The sequence below is a fragment of the Theobroma cacao genome, chromosome 2 (assembly GCF_053813885.1).
Source record: "Theobroma cacao isolate CCN51 chromosome 2, ASM5381388v1, whole genome shotgun sequence".
In the NCBI taxonomy this organism is placed as follows: Eukaryota; Viridiplantae; Streptophyta; class Magnoliopsida; order Malvales; family Malvaceae; genus Theobroma; species Theobroma cacao.
The window spans coordinates 7,897,200-7,915,337 of NC_142640.1; the positions used below are offsets into that span (position 1 = coordinate 7,897,200).

The 18,138-nt window shown below is 37.9% G+C and overlaps 6 protein-coding genes across 9 annotated transcripts; 3 read left to right on the plus strand and 3 right to left on the minus strand.

Moving 5' to 3' along the window:
• The first annotated feature begins 603 nt into the window (after nt 1-603).
• Nucleotides 604-2,081, plus strand: LOC18608379 (uncharacterized). The gene has a single exon (XM_018114872.2). It carries the CDS (start codon nt 819-821, stop codon nt 1,500-1,502), a length of 684 nt encoding a protein of 227 aa, XP_017970361.1. The 5' UTR covers nt 604-818; the 3' UTR covers nt 1,503-2,081.
• A 94-nt stretch (nt 2,082-2,175) lies between these two features.
• On the minus strand, nt 2,176-5,709 carry LOC18608380 (Pectin lyase-like superfamily protein). Of its 3 annotated transcripts, none has more exons than XM_007043033.3 (7): nt 5,570-5,709; nt 4,049-4,610; nt 3,727-3,867; nt 3,458-3,634; nt 2,918-3,207; nt 2,550-2,778; nt 2,176-2,458 (listed from the first exon to the last, which is right to left on the minus strand). In XM_007043033.3, exons 2-7 carry the CDS (start codon nt 4,271-4,273, stop codon nt 2,231-2,233), a joined length of 1,290 nt encoding a protein of 429 aa, XP_007043095.1. In that variant the 5' UTR covers nt 4,274-4,610; nt 5,570-5,709; the 3' UTR covers nt 2,176-2,230. The 3 variants fall into 3 exon arrangements, with proteins under 3 accessions (XP_007043095.1, XP_017970842.1, XP_017970843.1); XM_018115353.2 differs by having other exon boundaries at nt 4,049-4,615; XM_018115354.2 differs by lacking the exon at nt 5,570-5,709 and having other exon boundaries at nt 3,727-3,874; nt 4,049-4,192.
• On the minus strand, nt 5,566-7,495 carry LOC18608381 (beta-mannosyltransferase-like protein). The gene is made up of 2 exons (XM_018115356.2): nt 6,961-7,495; nt 5,566-5,979 (listed from the first exon to the last, which is right to left on the minus strand). The coding sequence occupies exons 1-2, from the start codon at nt 7,138-7,140 to the stop codon at nt 5,806-5,808; spliced, it is 354 nt and encodes a 117-aa protein (XP_017970845.1). The 5' UTR covers nt 7,141-7,495; the 3' UTR covers nt 5,566-5,805.
• Nucleotides 7,496-7,542: 47 nt separating this feature from the next.
• Nucleotides 7,543-9,981, plus strand: REME1 (Pentatricopeptide repeat (PPR) superfamily protein). Its single transcript, XM_007043037.3, has one exon. The coding sequence runs from the start codon at nt 7,737-7,739 to the stop codon at nt 9,663-9,665; it is 1,929 nt and encodes a 642-aa protein (XP_007043099.2). The 5' UTR covers nt 7,543-7,736; the 3' UTR covers nt 9,666-9,981.
• Nucleotides 9,982-10,063: 82 nt separating this feature from the next.
• On the minus strand, nt 10,064-14,494 carry AQI (Peptidase M20/M25/M40 family protein). Of its 2 annotated transcripts, none has more exons than XM_088803475.1 (5): nt 13,793-14,494; nt 13,219-13,481; nt 12,050-12,187; nt 11,369-11,602; nt 10,064-10,392 (listed from the first exon to the last, which is right to left on the minus strand). In XM_088803475.1, exons 1-5 carry the CDS (start codon nt 14,400-14,402, stop codon nt 10,279-10,281), a joined length of 1,359 nt encoding a protein of 452 aa, XP_088659601.1. In that variant the 5' UTR covers nt 14,403-14,494; the 3' UTR covers nt 10,064-10,278. The 2 variants fall into 2 exon arrangements, with proteins under 2 accessions (XP_088659601.1, XP_007043100.2); XM_007043038.3 differs by having other exon boundaries at nt 11,369-11,608; nt 13,793-14,492.
• Nucleotides 14,495-15,166: 672 nt separating this feature from the next.
• LOC18608384 (tubulin-tyrosine ligase) lies at nt 15,167-17,185 on the plus strand. Its single transcript, XM_018115355.2, has 2 exons — nt 15,167-15,832; nt 16,794-17,185. The coding sequence occupies exons 1-2, from the start codon at nt 15,453-15,455 to the stop codon at nt 17,038-17,040; spliced, it is 627 nt and encodes a 208-aa protein (XP_017970844.1). The 5' UTR covers nt 15,167-15,452; the 3' UTR covers nt 17,041-17,185.
• The last annotated feature ends 953 nt before the right edge of the window (nt 17,186-18,138 follow it).

Here is an 18,138-nt window from a genome sequence, read left to right on the forward strand (position 1 = left end):
TCAAAGTAAAAGTAAAAACAAACACGAAATTTAAACCTCCTTCTCCTCCTCTTCTTCTTATTATTATCTTCTTAGGCTCATTTAGATTGTGGTGTTTCTGAAAGTCGATCGTTTCTTCCTCGAATTGGAATATGGCAATCAAACCAATGTCTTTTTCTTTTATACAGTGGTATTATTTTCTCTGTGCATTGGAACATGGCAAAAGTAGTGAAACATGTTACACGACTTATTCACTTATTTCATTCGGTTTAGTCAAGTGAAGCAAATACTATAAATTTAAGATTTTCAAAAAAACTATAAATTAAAGATTTGAGTTACTTTATTTCAGTTTTTTACCTTAGTTAAAGTTTCCTAAACGTTACATAGGTTTAGACGGTAGGCTATGTTGAATTTAGATTTTGCATGGAATATTTCGGAAGCTTGTGTGGCAGCTTAAGAAATTAGTTTTTGTTTAACAACTGACTACATGTTGAGCAGTCCTTGATGAAACATGTAACCTATGCATGCTTGGATGTGATGTTTTTCTTTGTAGACACGTCTATGGTTTGGTGACGAAAGCTTTGTTACTTTGCAGTTTCAAATTTAAGTTCCAAGTGCTTGCATCAGATAGCTCTCTGTGTTTTTTCTTCCTCCTTTTTCCTTGTCTGCTTTCTTCTGTGTTCTTTAATGGCAGTATTTACTGCCTATGCATGTTATTGAAATCTGTTGAAATGGTATCAGAGCTCCCATCCTGTTCTTGAGGGACTTGAATAGCCTTTAAAACCACCAACAATTCTTCAAAACAAGCTCTGAATTTACCCAGAAAACCTCACAAGTACATGGCATCTAGCAGCTTCATGCTTCAGGCACCACCAATCTTCGATGGTGATAATTATCTCATTTGGTTCGTGAAAATGAAAGCATACCTCGGGGCTTTTGGTCTTTGGGATGTGGTGGAGACTGGTGGAGAGCCACCTGCCTTGCCAGCCAACCCCACCATCGCGCAAATTAATCAGCACAATGAGGAAGTGGCTAAACCCTACAAAGCACTGTCCTACATACATTCAGCAGTGACAGACGCTATATTTACTAGAATAATGACTTGTGAGACTCCTAAAGAAGCATGGGACAAGCTGAAGGAGGAGTTCCAGGGGTCGGAAAGGACAAGGCAAAGACAAATCCTTAATCTAATGAGGGAGTTCGAAGTCTTAAAGATGAAGGATAATGAGCCTGTCAAGGAATATATTGACAAACTCGTTCTAATTGTTAATCAGGTGAGGCTACTGGGTGGAGATATGCCAGAAAAAAGACTGATAGAAAAAGTACTCGTCAGTATTCCAGAGAGGTTCGAGTCCATTATTTCTTTCTTGGGGTGGTCTAAGGACCTTTCTAAGCTCACTCTCACAGAGGTGGTTGATGCTCTCCAAGCCTCAGAGTATAGAAGAGCCATAAGGCTTGATGAAATCACTGAAAATGCCCTGCATGCAAAAGAGGAAGGACAGGAAACAAGGTCAGTTTGGTAAAGCTCAAAACAGGAAAAGTAAGTATCAGTCATGTCCCCATTGCAAGAAAAGAAACCATGCAGAATCTAATTGCTGGTTCAGGCCTAATGTTAAGTGTAGATCCTGCAACCAATTTGGCCATGTAGAAATAGTTTGCAAGAAAAAACCCAATCCTTAAAACAAGGCTGCTCAAGCTTCAGAGAAAGCAGAGGCTCGATGACCTGAGATTTAAGCTTGGAGTCTTCAAATCAAATTTGAAGTAGTATTGAACTTAAAATTTGCATGAAGTTCTTTTTGAAGCTTGTGTCACGTGTGGTAGCTTAAGATATTAGTTTTTGTTTAAGAACTGACTGCATGCTGAGCAGTCCTTGATGAAACAAGTAACCTATGCATGCTTGGATGTGATATTTTGCTTTGTACACGTTTATGGTTAGGTGATGAAAGCTTTGTAACTTTGCATTTTCAAATTTAAGTTGAAGTACTTGTATCAGATAGCGTTTAATGTAAGAAGTTTATCAGTTCAAGCTCTCTGTTTTTTCTTCCTTCTTCTTCCTTATCTGTTTTCTTCTGTTTTCTTTAATGGCAGTATTTCCTGCCTATGCATGTTATTGAAATCTGTTTACAGCTATGAGAACCGCAAAAACTTTTAGACTAACAAAATAATCCGGGGATAGCCAGCACAAACACACAAGTATACAAACTGCATAAATATTGCAGGGTTACTTGAAAGATCAAAATTCTGCTTTATGCTAAGCACATGGTGGTGGGATTTGGGTGCCAATGTATTTAGCCCTGACATTTTTACAAGTGGAAGTCGCTTGTTTCTCCCCTGATGCCAGGTCCAAGTGAACATCTTCAAGGTAAATATCCTGGCATGGGATCCCTTTGCTACATTCTAGTGTTACCGCCACTGCAGATGATGATGTTCCCTTTATTTTCTTGAAATATATGTCACTTAGTTTCACTTGAGATGTTCCCTGCACTCAAACATTTGTGGCATATTTGTTGGTCAGTATCTATCCGGATAACTATAGCAGAAATCGTATAGATATTGTCATCTGGACTTACCATTGGGGTGCAAGATGTGAATGGACAATATGCCTGATCGATTATAATCGGATTGGTCACATTGTTCATGTTGATGTTTTCGAATGTCATATTGGTGGCAGCACTTCTGTCTGGAGAGTTAGCCCATGTCTTGATCCTAATCCCATTCGTGGTCCCTGTAATTGTGCAGTCTCTAACCACTAATCCACTTACATCACCTTCATTCCTATATCTTCCCAGACTTCCAACGCTATAACAGGCAATGGCCGTAATAAGTTTTTTTTTTTTTTTTTAAATTTAGTAGCTCAAATTAGAGAATAAAGGATACAATTGTGAGAGATAACAGGAATAGGGTGCAGCAGCAGGTAATGAGGAAGTTAAAAGAGTACCTGATGCCATGACCTGGCCCGCAGCTGATGCTTGTGATGGTGACCTGAGAATTTCCTTGTCCAATAGATATGCAGTCATCACCTGTACCTATAAGTGATCGTGAAAAGTGTACGCTAGAGCTTCGTTCGATATGGATCCCATCTGTGTTAGGGCTATCTGCTGGGGCTGAAATCTTGATTTTACTGCCCTTGAAGTTCTTGCATTCGACAAGAGCCATATGAAAGAACTTGCTATTTACTGAAGTTATGCTTCTTACAACCGTCCTATTCGTCCCCACAAATTTGACATTCTGCAACAAAAAAGACAGTTTTTCCTCATTAGATCTGATCTTTATTCTTGGCTGCAACCTAATATGACATGTAAAAGCACTTAAAACGCTTCATACAGGGTGCATAAAGGCAAACCTCCCTATTCTACGTTTAAGCCCGGGGCCCAACTAGAAGCGTTTGGGAGCAATGCAAGACGCAAAACTACGGACAATTTACAAATACAGTTGATCAGAGCTAAAAGAGTAAAATGTTCAAGGTTAAGGAACGTACAGTTGGAAGAAGTTTGCAGTTAAAGTCAGTGGGGCACCTATTGTAAGGCCATGCTTTGGCACCCTGCCCATCAAAAGTCCCTCCTCCAGTCAAAATTAGCCCCTCCACCCATTTGAATTCAACCCAACCAGCACTATATCCATATTGAGACAAGTTTGTTGTTGCCTTCAGATAACCCTGAAAGTTTCTTCCTCAATCATGGTCAAAATTATGTGGGGAAATGCAAATGGCATAGAAGAAAATAAGCCAGGAGAGTAAGCAGAAGGTACCTTCACACGAACTGTTATTTTAGACACATTTGTGCAGGGGCCTGCGAATTTGACAGGGCCAACCAAGTATGTCCCTCTTGGAATCACAAGGTCTACCTCACCTGTAGCCTGACATGCTTTCTTCCATGCTGCTCTGAAGGCCTGGCAACTTGAAATAGCAAGTTAACAAAACTTTATTTTGGCAAAAATAAGAAATAACATAAACATATGATGGAACTCTCGTGATTCTATCTTGTTTGTTACTCCCACAAATTCAAACTATGCAGCTATTATTACTTTTTGCCTAGTAATTCAATGGAGAAAGAAAGAGTAGGAAACAAACTTTGCTGTCATCAGTCAGTCCATCGGCCCGAGCACCAAAGCTCTTGACATTGAATAAATGAGAGCTCCTTCCCTTGTAATGTGATAACCCAAGCCCCCTTCCATGTTGTTCAAAGCCTTCCATTCCTAAATCTGCACTTCTTGCTCCACTTTCCCCAGCAAAAACAACATTGAAACAAAACAATGAAAGCACCAATAGCAACTTGGTGTGAGTATCAAGGCTCATGTTCCTACAATGTGTTATATCTCCTTGCTGTTCAACCTCGCACTTATTATGACAGTATTCTCTCTCTCGTAGACTTGAGATAGAGTACTGCGATCAGCAAAAGAAAACAGTGCCACACCCACACCCGTACCCGCCCAACTGGGAATGGTTTGAATTTTCAACAAAGGGCGGGCTTCTGGAGTTACCATAACTGCCGTTAACTCCCTCCCACTACTCCTTAACTTGGTTATTAACCGCCTCGTTCAAAGAGAGGTTATAGTAGTCAAAAGAGATGACTTGTTTTCTTTCCATCAATATTCTAGCTCTTCTCATCCTTTAGCAAATCTCTGGTAGTTTACTATACTGGACAAAAAAAAAAAAAACCATTAAAAATCTTTAGCAAATACATTTTGGGACTAATACAAAGTGCAGTTTCAATATATCTTAAGATCATTCCATTAAACTTGTTATATACCATATTTGGTAAAAACAAATAAGCTTAAGAAAAATTGACACTTGCTACCTTCCATTTCGTTCAAATGCATTCCTTTGCATGCTATGAACTTGTTTTAGTGATTTTGTTTGTTGGGATTTTAATTGGTAGTATTTACCTCATAGCTAATTGTATTAAAATGATTAAAATGATGGGCATGCACCGATTTTCGATGAATGCTAATGGTCAATGATATTTAATGCACTGACAGTATATAATTTTTATATACCATTAAGTTACTGAATCTTTACATCTAATTAATGAAGTATTGTTTTGAAAGAAATAATATTTTTATACGGTTCGACATCAAATTTTAATATTATTTTCTTCAAAATAATATCTCATTAATGAGATGTTAGAATTGGATAGTATGATAATATATAAAAACAATACAATGCCAATACATCAAATATTTTCTAGAAATGAATCATGGAAACGTGATGGCTATAAATCACGACAAGAGCAAAAGCTTTTTCAGCTGGCCCCGGCGAGTGGAAGGACAATGAAGTGAATGCAAGTAGGTTTTATTAGTTTCTTTAGAGTCCCAATCAATTAAATAAAGGATAGACAATAGCATCCTTTCCAGTTTCAACTCTCAAGTGAAAGCAACTCATCTCACTGGAAAAGCCCAAAAATAGAAAACGGCATTTTGGTTCCAATTATTGTATCCATGGCTTCATTTAACAAACCAAGAGCTTTCCCTTGGGCAAAGCAAGGATTTGACATATTGCCTTTGAAAGCAAGAACCCATGTAAAGTCTCAACCATGCTAAATTGCTCAATCATAAGTATCATCAATGAATAAATGTTAAAAAGGATGGTAACCTGTTTAATTTGTCTGGTTAATCCCCAACACCTTTTTCTTCTTTTCTTCATTGAAATGTAATCATACACAGGACACCATCAATAGGTTGTACTGAAAGCAAACCTACATGTACATAATCAATGCATCTAGAATGAACAAAAATTCTAAAATAGCAAACTGGCTATAGCAAATTTGAGAAAAGACATCACTCAAATAATCCCTGCATTTGTTTTCTTCACCTTCTTTACATAGAACCTCATTTCTTTGCCTTTGCGAACCTGAGGCATCTATATTTTTCACCACTTACAGTGATTTCCAGTGCTCCATCTTGGTTATCTTGATTCGACGCTGTTCCCATTAGGACACTTTTCTCTTTTTCAAGGTTTTCTTTTTCCATCTTCAGCCTTGCCTCTTGTCGTGCAATCTCTGCCTGGAAGATTAAAAGAACATTCCAGAATACCACAACATAGTCAAGTAACAGCACAAGTACACACTTATGCAAGCAATATGATGTGCTTCAGATATATCCTGCTATTATGCTAACTCAATCACAATGCTCTAAGTCATTTATGTGCATACTTAACATATATAAGAGAAACTAACACCAATCAATACATGTACAGATGGTTAGACCATGACGAGTTAGGATTTAGAAATCCCTTTACTGTGCCAAAAACACGAACTAATCAAATTCAATTCATATAAGAACAATCACTTCGATTTGAGTTGTAATAAAATAAATGCATGTCAAAACCTAAGCAAAGGACAAGAGGTTCCAAGACATTCAACAAATGTAGCAGATAACGAAGTACAACAAGACTAACAACAATAATTTCAGTGAGGAATTTAGCAATCAGAAGCAGGCCCTGGTAAAGGAGGAAATGGTTCAAGAAGTGAGGCAAGCAAGCTAACAGCCGTAAGCCAGGAGGCACTCATGCATTTCTTATCATCATTAGTGAGGACCAATACCAACAGATGAATGAATGAACCTATTTCTAAAGCCCATTACTTCAAAAGCATATATGGAGATTCCTACACTCAAAAAAGAACATCATCACCCAAAGATACCAGAAATTTACTAACATAAGGCAAGAATTTAAGCAAGTTAGCCACTCATAAAGAACTAACGCATAATAATCATAAAGATTTATCATTTGTCTATATATGAGAAATTGCAGCTCCAACCCAAAAAGAAAGGAAAGCAACCAATTCAAGATTTATCTCAACAACGTTCAACCATCAAAGACTGTCTTCAATATCAATACAAACAACTTGAAAGGCAGCAGCGTAAGCAGGAAGCAGCTAACTTTGGTGCCAATTAACGATGAAATTCTCAAATCCATAATCAACTAAAAAGTTAAAACTTCACACTTTTAATCAGCAAAGAAAAGAAAAGTGCAAAAAAGCGGACCTCGCGGCGAGAGAGCTCGGCCTTCCAGGCGGCTTCACGCTCGGCGACTTCTCGCTCGCGTTCCTCGATGTAACTTTGCATCTCTCTCTCCTTCATTATTCTGTCTTGTATGTCGGCTTCCAACGCCTCTTTCAGCTCTTCCACGAACTTATCCACCACCGCCTTTATTCTCAGCGACATCTCTTTCTACTCTTCCTCCTTCCTCAACTCCCACTCAACCCTTTTTCTATTCTCTTCTCTTTTCTCTCTAACGAACCAGAACTATTACTTACTGCCAATCTCCTTCAGTGGAGTGGATCGAACATCGGAGAAGAGCCGTTTGGCCCCGTTTTTTCAGCGGAAACATTCCATTTTTGTTGTAAAGAATGAATCGAGAGAGCCACCACTAAAGGAAACAAGAGAAAGGAAGAACGGAAGGTATTTCACCGCATCAAGGAAAACTATCGATAAATCGCAGAAAAAGAATTTTTCTTTTTTCTTTTTCAATCAAATAAAGAAAGAATTTTTTTCAATTAAAAATACTCTAATATGCGTGAACAGGGATAGCAACTGATTCCCAACCTTTTGTTTCATTTATGGACCAGGCCCACGTTGGCTTCTCGTCTCATCCTAACCCACCGTTGATTCCTTTAAAACGCTGCGTTCTCTTTCTATTGCTTTCATTCTTCGCATTTTGCAAGAAGCAACATGGCGAGCACCGAAGAATTTCAACTTCGAATACTATTCACTGTTGAAATTCTTGAAAAAGGAAATTAAAATCTGGTAAAACGAAAGACATGAAAGCCGTTTCAGGAAAGCTAAAATACCTAAGAACTTCACCTTCTTCAGTATCGCGGTCTTATTCTCTTACTCCTCTTGCCTCCCATGCTAAACCCAAAAACTCGTCATCATCAACTCTGCTAGATGAATTCGTAAACTTCTGTTACCAAAGGGACCTTTCCAGGGCTATGAAAGCCATGGCTGTCATGGAAAGGCACGGAATTTATGCCGATTCTGTCACCTACTCTGAGTTGATCAAGAGCTGCTTAGCCCGCAACGCTGTTGAACAAGGCAAACTCGTTCACAAGCACGTTTTCTCAAATGGGCATCAACCAAAAACGTTTCTTGTTAACATTCTCATCAATATGTATGTTAAGTTTAACTTATTAGAACAAGCGCGGGCTTTGTTCGACCAAATGCCTGAGAGGAATGTTGTTACTTGGACGACCATGATATCTGCCTATGCTAATGCCAAGTTAAGTGTCAAGGCCTTGGAGTTTCTTGTTTTAATGCTTAGAGAAGGCGTGTTGCCTAATATGTATACTTTTTCTTCGGTTTTGAGAGCGTGTGATGGGCTAGTCAATCTTAGGCAGCTTCATTGCGGTATAATTAAGGTGGGGTTAGAATCTGATGTTTTTGTTAGGAGTGCTCTTATTGATGTTTATTCAAAATTGGATAAGTTGAAAGATGCAGTTTGCGTTTTTAATGAAATGCAAACTAGGGACTATGTTGTTTGGAATTCAATTATTGGAGGGTTGGCACAGAATAGTGATGGTGATGAAGCTTTAAATCAGTTTAAGAGGATGAAAAGAGCTGGCTTTTCAGCTGATCAATCGACCTTAACAAGTGTTTTAAGAGCTTGTACCGGGTTAGCTCTGCTAGAGGTAGGGAGGCAAGTCCATGTACATGTGTTAAAGTTTAATGTAGATTTGATACTTAACAATGCACTTTTGGATATGTATTGTAAGTGTGGCAGTTTGGAGGATGCAAAGTCTGTTTTCGAGCGGATGGTAGATAGAGATGTGATTTCATGGAGTACTATGATTGCAGGGTTAGCTCAAAATGGTTACAGCCGAGAGGCATTAAAGTTCTTCGATTTAATGAAAGCTTCAGGTGTGAAACCAAATTATATTACTATCCTTGGGGTTCTGTTTGCTTGCAGCCATGCCGGACTTGTGGATGATGGGCGGTATTATTTTCAATCAATGAAGAGACTTTATGGTATTGATCCAGGAAGGGAACACTATGGTTGCATTATTGATCTTCTTGGAAGGGCTGGCAAGCTTGATGAGGCAGTCAAGTTGATTCACGAAATGAAATGTGAACCAGATGCGGTGACATGGAGAACTTTGCTTGGTGCATGCAGGGTTCACCGTAATGTGGATCTAGCTATATATGCTGCTAAACAAGTTCTAAAACTAGATCCTGAAGATTCAGGGACATATGTACTGTTGTCCAATATTTATGCAAATTCTCAGAGATGGGAGGATGTCTCTGAAATCAGGAGGGCAATGAGACACAGGGGCATCACAAAGGAGCCAGGCTGCAGCTGGATTGAAGTGAACAAGCAAATTCATGCTTTTATTTTAGGGGATACGGCACATCCAAAAATCAATGAAATCAACAGGCGGCTAAATCAGTTAATTCACAAATTAATGGGAATGGGCTATGTTCCAGACACAGATTTTGTCCTGCAAGATCTTGAGGGGGAACAGAGAGACGACTCACTTCGCTATCACAGTGAGAAGGTGGCAATTGTATTTGGTTTGATGAGTTTGTCAGCCGGAACTGCTATTAGGATCAGGAAAAACCTTAGGATCTGTGGAGACTGTCATAACTTCGCAAAGTTTGTAGCAAAGATGGAGTGTCGACTTATCGTCATCAGAGATCCTATTCGTTACCACCATTTTCAGAATGGAGTATGCTCCTGTGGTGACTATTGGTAGCAAATGATGATGTGGTTCACTGACCCTTGCTAGTCAATTTTATAGAGTAACGAGTTTGACTTTCATTCAAATTACAAATGACGCAACAAGTTCCTTTGAAGCAAGACTCTTGGTCCAACTGCAAGATAGCTTTCGTGCATGTATAGAGGCTCTCGAAAATAAAAACTGAAAAAAGAAAAAGGAGGGAGGCGAAGAGAATCCAGAAGAGTGAAATATATAGCTTGGCACTCTCAAAAAGTAGTAGCATTCTTTATTATTTGTGATCTGACGTTTATTAACAGGTTAATAAATTGATAGTAACGATCATTGCTGATAATACTGTCGATCTTGAATAGCCATTGAGCTCAAAGACGGAAAACTGTAAGGAGGTGATTGTGGTCAAACATCAGATGCTCTACTAGGATAATCGTTGAACTATCCATTAAATGGGTCATTCCATCGTAGACTTATTGTTAACATCATCCAGGAAGTTACATGATGAACCAGCTATCTTCAGCATAAATAGGAGTTTGATACATTATTAGGAGATACCCAAACGTTCACTCCTCTTATGGTACAACGAGGCAGAGAGAGAAACTATCCCTTGAGCATGAAGATGTGCTTTGCTGGTCCCTTACAACTCGTCCCTTGAAACTGCATCTCTTCCAGGTGGGATATATGATGTATAAGCTTTAATTATAGACTCATACACATCAATTCCTCTCAAGTACTCGGCTTGGTTTAGAAACTGCAATAAGATAGAAAACACAACAGTCAGATCACATGCTGATAGTTCCTAGCACCCTAATATGCTATGCGTACAGCCCAAAACGTATTCATCAAGTTCATTAGTTGTTTTAGTGTCAGATTTTAAAGCTACTTGGCATTGCATGGTTATAAATATTGTTAAGGCAAGACAGAACAACAAAGTTAAAAGACAATAATCTAGCAAAGAACAAGGGAGGTTTGCCTGGCAGTAATTGGTCAGTAACTGCTTGAAATTTTCAAATGGAACCAGAACAAGAAAAAGCAACACAATGACAAGGCTTTATATCAAGGACAATCCTCCACCGATCAGAATAACAAATGGCAGCAATGATAGGCTATCTATTGTCATTTACACTTAGGGTACTAAGGAAAATGATTTAAGAGGGCAACCATCTCTATTGATTGGCTCTGCGCAGAGCCGCACACCAATAAAAAAAAACAGAAGAAAAGAATGAAACCTGGTCTTTAAGATTCCAATGATACAAATCCAGTTGATTCATGAACTGCTGCCATGGTCAAAAAACCTCAGCAGTGAATGACAACTGAAGGGGGCCCAAGGTTCTTCATCATCCACATGCATAACATAGGAGATCACCTTGGTCTAACTCATTCAGAAATTGGAATTCTTTTTATACTATTCATATTAGGAAAAGGTTAAAATTATACGCTTGCAGTTCACTTCCCATTAGGTACTGCTTGCAGCAGAATTCAAAAATGAACATGAGTAGATATTGTCTTACAAATACTCAATGAAAAATCCCTTGTGGTTAACAGTACTTTGGTTCAAGCTATTTGCAACCGTACTACGTGCATCATATAAAAAAGTATCATCCTGCAAATTATCCATCATAAACCCCTCTAATCCCCCCAAAATATATTAAAGAAAAAAACATGCATCAGATTCTTGGGTAGGAAGAACAATGGTCAACATAGGACAATAATGATACAAGATGTACCTCATTATGATCATGAAGCAGAAGAGGAGTGTTAGCCATAGGTGAAAAACCAATAGCTGGCAGGCCCAGTTGCCGAAAATAGCGAGCATCTGTTGAGGCAGGAAATATCTCAGGCTTCCCAATCTTTCCATTAGCTTTCTTGATAGCTTCTTCCAACAGAGTCCACCATGGATTAGACTTGTCAATTGCAGTTTGTAGTGGTCTTCCCAGGTTATCATGTAGAGTTCCCTTTTGCTTAAACTGCCAAAAAAATAATCAGTCCACAAGGCAATGGAAAACTACTTAGATTTATGAATAGAATTTGTGGCATGCAAATGGCCAAGTACCATGCGAAACTCCTACAAGTGGGTAGCTGTTACAATCCATTTCTTTTCCTCATTTAATTACCTTTTTAACTCATATGATCTCAAGCTGATATACATGCCCCCCTCTCTCTCTTAATAAAAAAAAAAAAAGGGTGGGGGAAGGGGGGGCCAGGGGGGAGTTGTTTAATGTCATATTTCAATGGAACAAGCAGGGGGGAAAACTGAATTAACTGTAAGATGTAATCATATTAATTTCAGCATTGCAGGACTTCACGAAATGTGATGGTAAAAGTTTCCAAAACATACTACACCACTCTTTTATCATATTACCAAAGACCAACATTTTTCTGAGAGAGAAATGAGTCAATGTGTCTACCTCAAATGTCATGTTTCGTGAAGCAGGAGCCCATTCCTCAACTATCCGTTTCTCCAATGATTCTGCATTAGCAGTTGGTGGTATTCGAATATCAAAACCAGCTTCTGCTTCTGATGGCTGCAAATTCATGACAAAACCCTGGCAAACAAACAACAAAGAACACGTGCAAGTCAGAGACTAAAATCAAGATATCACTAATTTTTTCTATTAATATAAACAGTATATGTATGGATTCAACATGGATGAGTTAGAGACTAAAATCAAGATATCACTAATTTTTTTTTTATTAATATAAACAATATATGTGTGGATTCGACATAGATGTGAACGGAATGATCATAATGGGAAGGAGAAAGATGGGCTGAAAGGCCTAACTGACCATGCATTAAATGATTGAGCATTTTTAATATAGGAGGTTTAATCTCTTAGGCAACTCCAGTGCTTAAGTTGACTATGCTATAAGATTAATGCACATTGTTTGCCGTCTTCAATGAAACAATGCAAGCATGCTACAGCTTTGCAAATTGACAGGTAACATATCTAACAACTACTTATCAACCCTAAAGACTTCAAATTGATACATGAAAATCAATTTTTCAATTGCTCAGAATTTATTTATGTTCAAACAACGCTCACGACATACATCCTCGGTCCAGCCAAGCCTACCAGGATGCCTTATATTAGGTTCCACAGAGTCTGCATATTATGTCTTCTTTTAAAGATTCATACGCTAATAATTTTTTAAAAAACATTTAGATTATCCATTTGTGTAATATTTCCCAAGTGTTTGAGGAAAGAAATTGTTGAACTAAATTAGAAGAAACTCATTACGACTTTTGGCAATTGGAATAAGGTTTTGATGCACCAAAACCAGCTCAAGTCAGTAAAGCGAAACTGGCCAAGCAAAAGTCAGTAAATCTATCTGTATAGATACCGCATAACACATATGCAATACTAGACAATCCTTGACAGATGCAACATGGGCTAAGTGTTCTGTGCTTTTATGATAAAAATCTGGAGCTAAACTGTTAACAGAAAACAAATTTAGCTTGGGAACAGTTCAGCAATATCTAACTGAAAGAATAATGCATGTAAATTAACTACAGTGAACAAAACAAGCAAAAGGTTTCAGCCTTCAGAATAATGCATCTAAATTTCTAAAGACTTACAGTGGGAGAAGGTATGCCAGCCTTCAGAAAGGCCATGTTAACCGAAATGACTTCTCCTTCAGCCTTCAAACCTGCCTTGACCAAATCAAACTGCGAAGCCCGGAACCTCCTGATACTCTCAATGCTCTTGAAAAGGTTCTCCATTGCACTATTGTCGTAAAGCTTCGCTCCATGTCCAGGAGCTCCAGTAGCCTTTATCACCAGCCACCATGGAGTCCTCTCCCCATAGAATAATCTATAATTCTCATCGGGCGAAGCCAACCCTGTTTCTCAAAACAGATATTATCATCACAAAAGAGAGAGCTGGAAGACCAATTATCCAAAAGTCTAAAGCTCAAAATAGCCAACTATTATATATAAAGTATAATAGGCCCTCACGTGTAAGCTAAAGAAGGAACAAGAAGCATTCCATGCAATACTAATTAGCGAGGGAGAGGTTTCGAGAATTCGAAGAGTTATTAAGTATGACATTTTCATATCTGACTTCAATCAGGCCTCATTATCAGCCTTTTTCAACATGGTACTGCATGTTTTTAAGACACATAAATTTCAAAAATTACTTAAATCCCGTTACCTTCATCAAGCACTACATCAACATTCAAATCCTTGAAGATATCAGAGTAAGCTAGCTTCTCAGCACCATCATGGCCACCAATCTCCTCATCAGGAACAAACGACAAATAAAGAGACCGTTTTGGGTGAAACCCAGAAGACTTCAACCTGCGAATAGCCTCCAGATACTGCATGCCAACGCACTTCATATCCTGGGTGCCTCTGGCAAAGATATTGCCTTCTCCATCGATGTGGGCCCCAAGAGGAGGATGGACCCACTTTGAATATTCAGAGGGGACGACATCGGTGTGAGAGTTAAGAAGTACAGAGGGAAGTGAAGGGTCGGAGCCGGGCCACTTGAGGAGAACAACTGGTTTGCCTTTGACGAATTCTATGACTTGGGACTCTAAGGAGATGGAATTAGCTTGGGATAGGATGAAGTGGGTTGATTTTTGATAGTCTGGGGATGGTTGGGCTGTGTTGATTTGGAGGTATTCTTGGAATCTTGATATGATCCTGGATTGCTCATCTTGGTTCGGCGCTGTCGTTGAATTCGTGAGGCCTAGAAGTAAAGAAAGGAATAGTAGATGAAGAAGGAGAAAATGAAGATTGAAGTTACAAGGTTTTTCCATTGATTCACTCGCTTCTTCAGTCTGGCTCTCAGCTGTAGGCGCAGTGATTCTGATTAGTAGTTGTCTATTTACAGGGAAGAGCTGCAGTGTGGTCTTTGTCTTTCTTTTTTATTCCTTCTCCTTCCATTTTAATTAAAAAAACAATATTAATTATATTTTAAATTTTTTGTATTTTGAGGGAAAATAAATTTACGTAAAAAAGAAAAAATGATAACTTTTTCCCTTTTTTTACATGTGAAAAAAAAATTAATTTTCATAAAAAAATGAAAAGATATGTTCTTCCGTAATTTTATATTTGTAATTATAATCTTTTTTGAATTTTAAGTAATTTCCCTACTCACGATCTAAAATTTAAGAATTGATATTAATAATTGATATAGATTATGACTAGATCTTGTGGTACTCATTTTATGAGTTAAAAAAAATTATTCAAGCAAAAAGTAAGCTTTTTAAATATACAAAAAAAATAATTATTTTAAATTTAAAAACAAACAATAAGTGTTTTTTTTAAATAATTAGTTACGAAAGTGATAGGAGTAATTTTATGCTTAACTTTAATTTGAAACAAAATATAAATTTATATATTTATCTTAAACTTGCATATTATTTTAGAGCTTTACTTGATTAATTGCTAATATAGATATATTATTATTTTTTTAAAAGAAAAAAAAAACTTTCTTGGGCACCAAGCCATCTAATTGAGAGAAATTAGTACATAATAATGTAGATAAACGCAGGGGAAAAGGGCAAATTGGATAGCTTTACATCTGTAGGGCAAAGAACAGGGGAAAACTTTAAGATCGGTTTTGAGCATTGATTTATGGAAATTTTGAAGCTTCCATGGTTGATACTGAAATGATTGGTAATGGGAGTAAATAGGTAGCAACTTGGGTGTCAAAAAGAGAAAACCTTTCAAACTCCACCCTCCAAAAATCCACGCTCTAGGATCCCTACAATCAAGCTCCCCTCAAAAACCAAACAAATAAACCTCTCCTTTTTCCAGGGGGAATCCTAAATCCCAATCCTTTACAAAAAATAATAAGACGACAAATGGAGGATTGCATGAGGGTCTGCATGAGAAAGCTAGCGCTTTGGTTCACCAAAACGTTCAAACCCCTCATGACGCACGACGAGCTCGAGCCCATCATGGCTACCATGGGCTTCGTCGGCCTCCCGCCCGTCCAGGGAACTTCCGCGGTCGCCTGGAAGGAGTACGTCCACACGGCGTCCCCGGGGCTTTCCTGGCGCTCCAAGTCTTCGTATTGCTTGGGCTCCACGGCAGGTGAATCACCTACGACGACGCCGCCGCCCAGACCGAGGCTGCCATACCCCAGGATCGATGGGCTCCACATTTACACCTACCGCGCCTTCATTGACGCCGTTAACTTCTATCTCGAGATGTGCGATATCTCTGAACTCTTCCACATTAGGTACGGATCGTTTTTCTTTATTCTCTTCCCCCCAAGCAATTTCTTTTCTCGTTTTCTTTTACTCTAACCTTTTAGTTTTATTGGAGTTACTGTCTTAAAGTCTGTTCGTTGCAAAAGTAAATTACTTGTTCCACATTTATTGCTTGTATTGAAACCGGTAATTTATTGTGCCCAACTACTCTCTCTTATCATTCATTCATTCATTGTTATTCCACTTTACTGTACAATTCTTTGATGAGTTAACCCCGAAAACAAGACAATCGTAGTTTCATATGCCATTTGATTTGTGTGATACTGCTTGCTACCTGCCCATTGAGAGAACCACTTTCATACTAACTGACGTTCAGACCTTTGGACAATTCAAGAAACTGGGTTAAATTATTTGCCTTTTTTGCTTTTATTACTATTGTTTTTTCTAATGAGTACTTGAGTTTTGTTTGGTAACAACTATCTGTAACATTATATACTTTGTAGCTCATTCCCGTCCAGGTGCTAGCCTTGTTTAGATTGGATTGGTGAGTTTTGAATGGTCCAAATTATAGCTATGATTGTTGATCTAGCAGGAATGCTTAACTATCCCACCATATCTCCCTATAAAATGCTTGTTAGAACATTTTCCCCCTTTTCTTCTTACCTTTTGCTAATATGTTTCATCATGAGAAATTTGAGAAGGATTCAACCTTATTCAAATATTTTGTTCAAGTATGTTAAATAAATGCAAAGTTGATCTGTGTTGTATAATTTATTCTGATAGAGGGAGTGCATGTGTGCCCCTGGTAAATATCTTTAATCTTTGCAGATATAAAAATAAGTTTAGCAGGCCTTATTGAAGCATCTTCACTGACAAATACGTGCAGAATCATGGATATTAAATTAATTAAGTAATGTTTTTTTTCCAAGCTCGATGACTTGATTTCTTTTACTAATAGTCTATACTGGTTCCACTTGTTTTTTCCTTCAGGGGGATGCCTCTTCATCGGATTCATGACCGAAACAGGAAGTGGCGATGCATGGAAGAAGATGATAGTGTCTTTGTCTACAGGGAAGGAACACTGGAACAAACAACATATAACTTGTATCACTTCAACAAGCCAAACTCCAGTTGCAACGGCCACAGTTCCATAGTCATTCGTGACAAAGGGAACACCATCCCGGTTAGCTGCATTGTCCCATTGAAGGATATTATAGTGTGGCTAGAAAGATGCTAGGGAAGGGAACTTAAGCATAAACACCTATATACATAAATCTTCACTTTGTCTTAAAACTTTTTACAGAATATTTGGGATTCTCTCTTGCCGGTAAGGCTCACATTTTTGTCATAGTATTGATATTATCCACAGCTGTTTTCTTCAAGATTTTGAAACAATGATTGTATGGTTAATCACAAAGAATAATATCGTGTTAGAACGACATAGATGGCTTTGATCATCATTAAGAAAGAAGGAAAACAAGAGAGATTTTAAGAACTGGAAAGTGGAAAGAAGTAGAGTGCTTCCTTGATAACCCGTGGGCGGTAGCTTTATATTCGGTGTAGCCGAGTTCGATTGGACCCCCAGGATTTTGCATGGAACTGACAAGGTCGGCTCTGCTGCTCACATGGCGACATCTGTGTGTGGCTCTGTTGCTCACACGCCTCAGGGTTCTGCTGGACCCTTGTTTGTACCTTTCTCTGGGTTGGGCCAGGTTCGTTGCAGCAGAGCATAAAAGATACAAGCAACAACTTGCTATTGTCTGCTATGGTGCCAAACGTCCCAAAATTGAAGGAACATATCTGCTTTAGAAGTCCCTCTAGACTTTAGACCCTCTTTTCATTATCTCTTTTTTTGGTCTTTATCAGTTTTTTCAACAAAAGAATCCCAAAATTAAGGCTAATAAGATTGGTAATTTGAGATGACGGATTGTAATTGTGTTGTGTAAATGTAAGAGAATAATTGATAAAGTTATTTTGTCATAAAACACAATATGTTTATTATACAGGTTACAAGGCATAAAACAATTAACTCATTTAAAGGCTACGGTTAACTTATTTAAAAATGATTAATTCATTTAAACATGAATAATAAGTTCATTTATGTATTTTAAATATTAACAATTCAATAAATGAGTTTAAACGTGTTAGATATATTAAATAATATGAGTCAATTTGTTAATATAATATAAGTACAGGTAAATAAATATGTTATATACAGATTAAATGTGTCAATTCGCATAAAATATAAAATAATAGACGAATGAGTACAGTTATAAAAAACCTAAACCATTTATTTTTATATCATGTCCAAAATTACCAAATTACCCGCAATGCT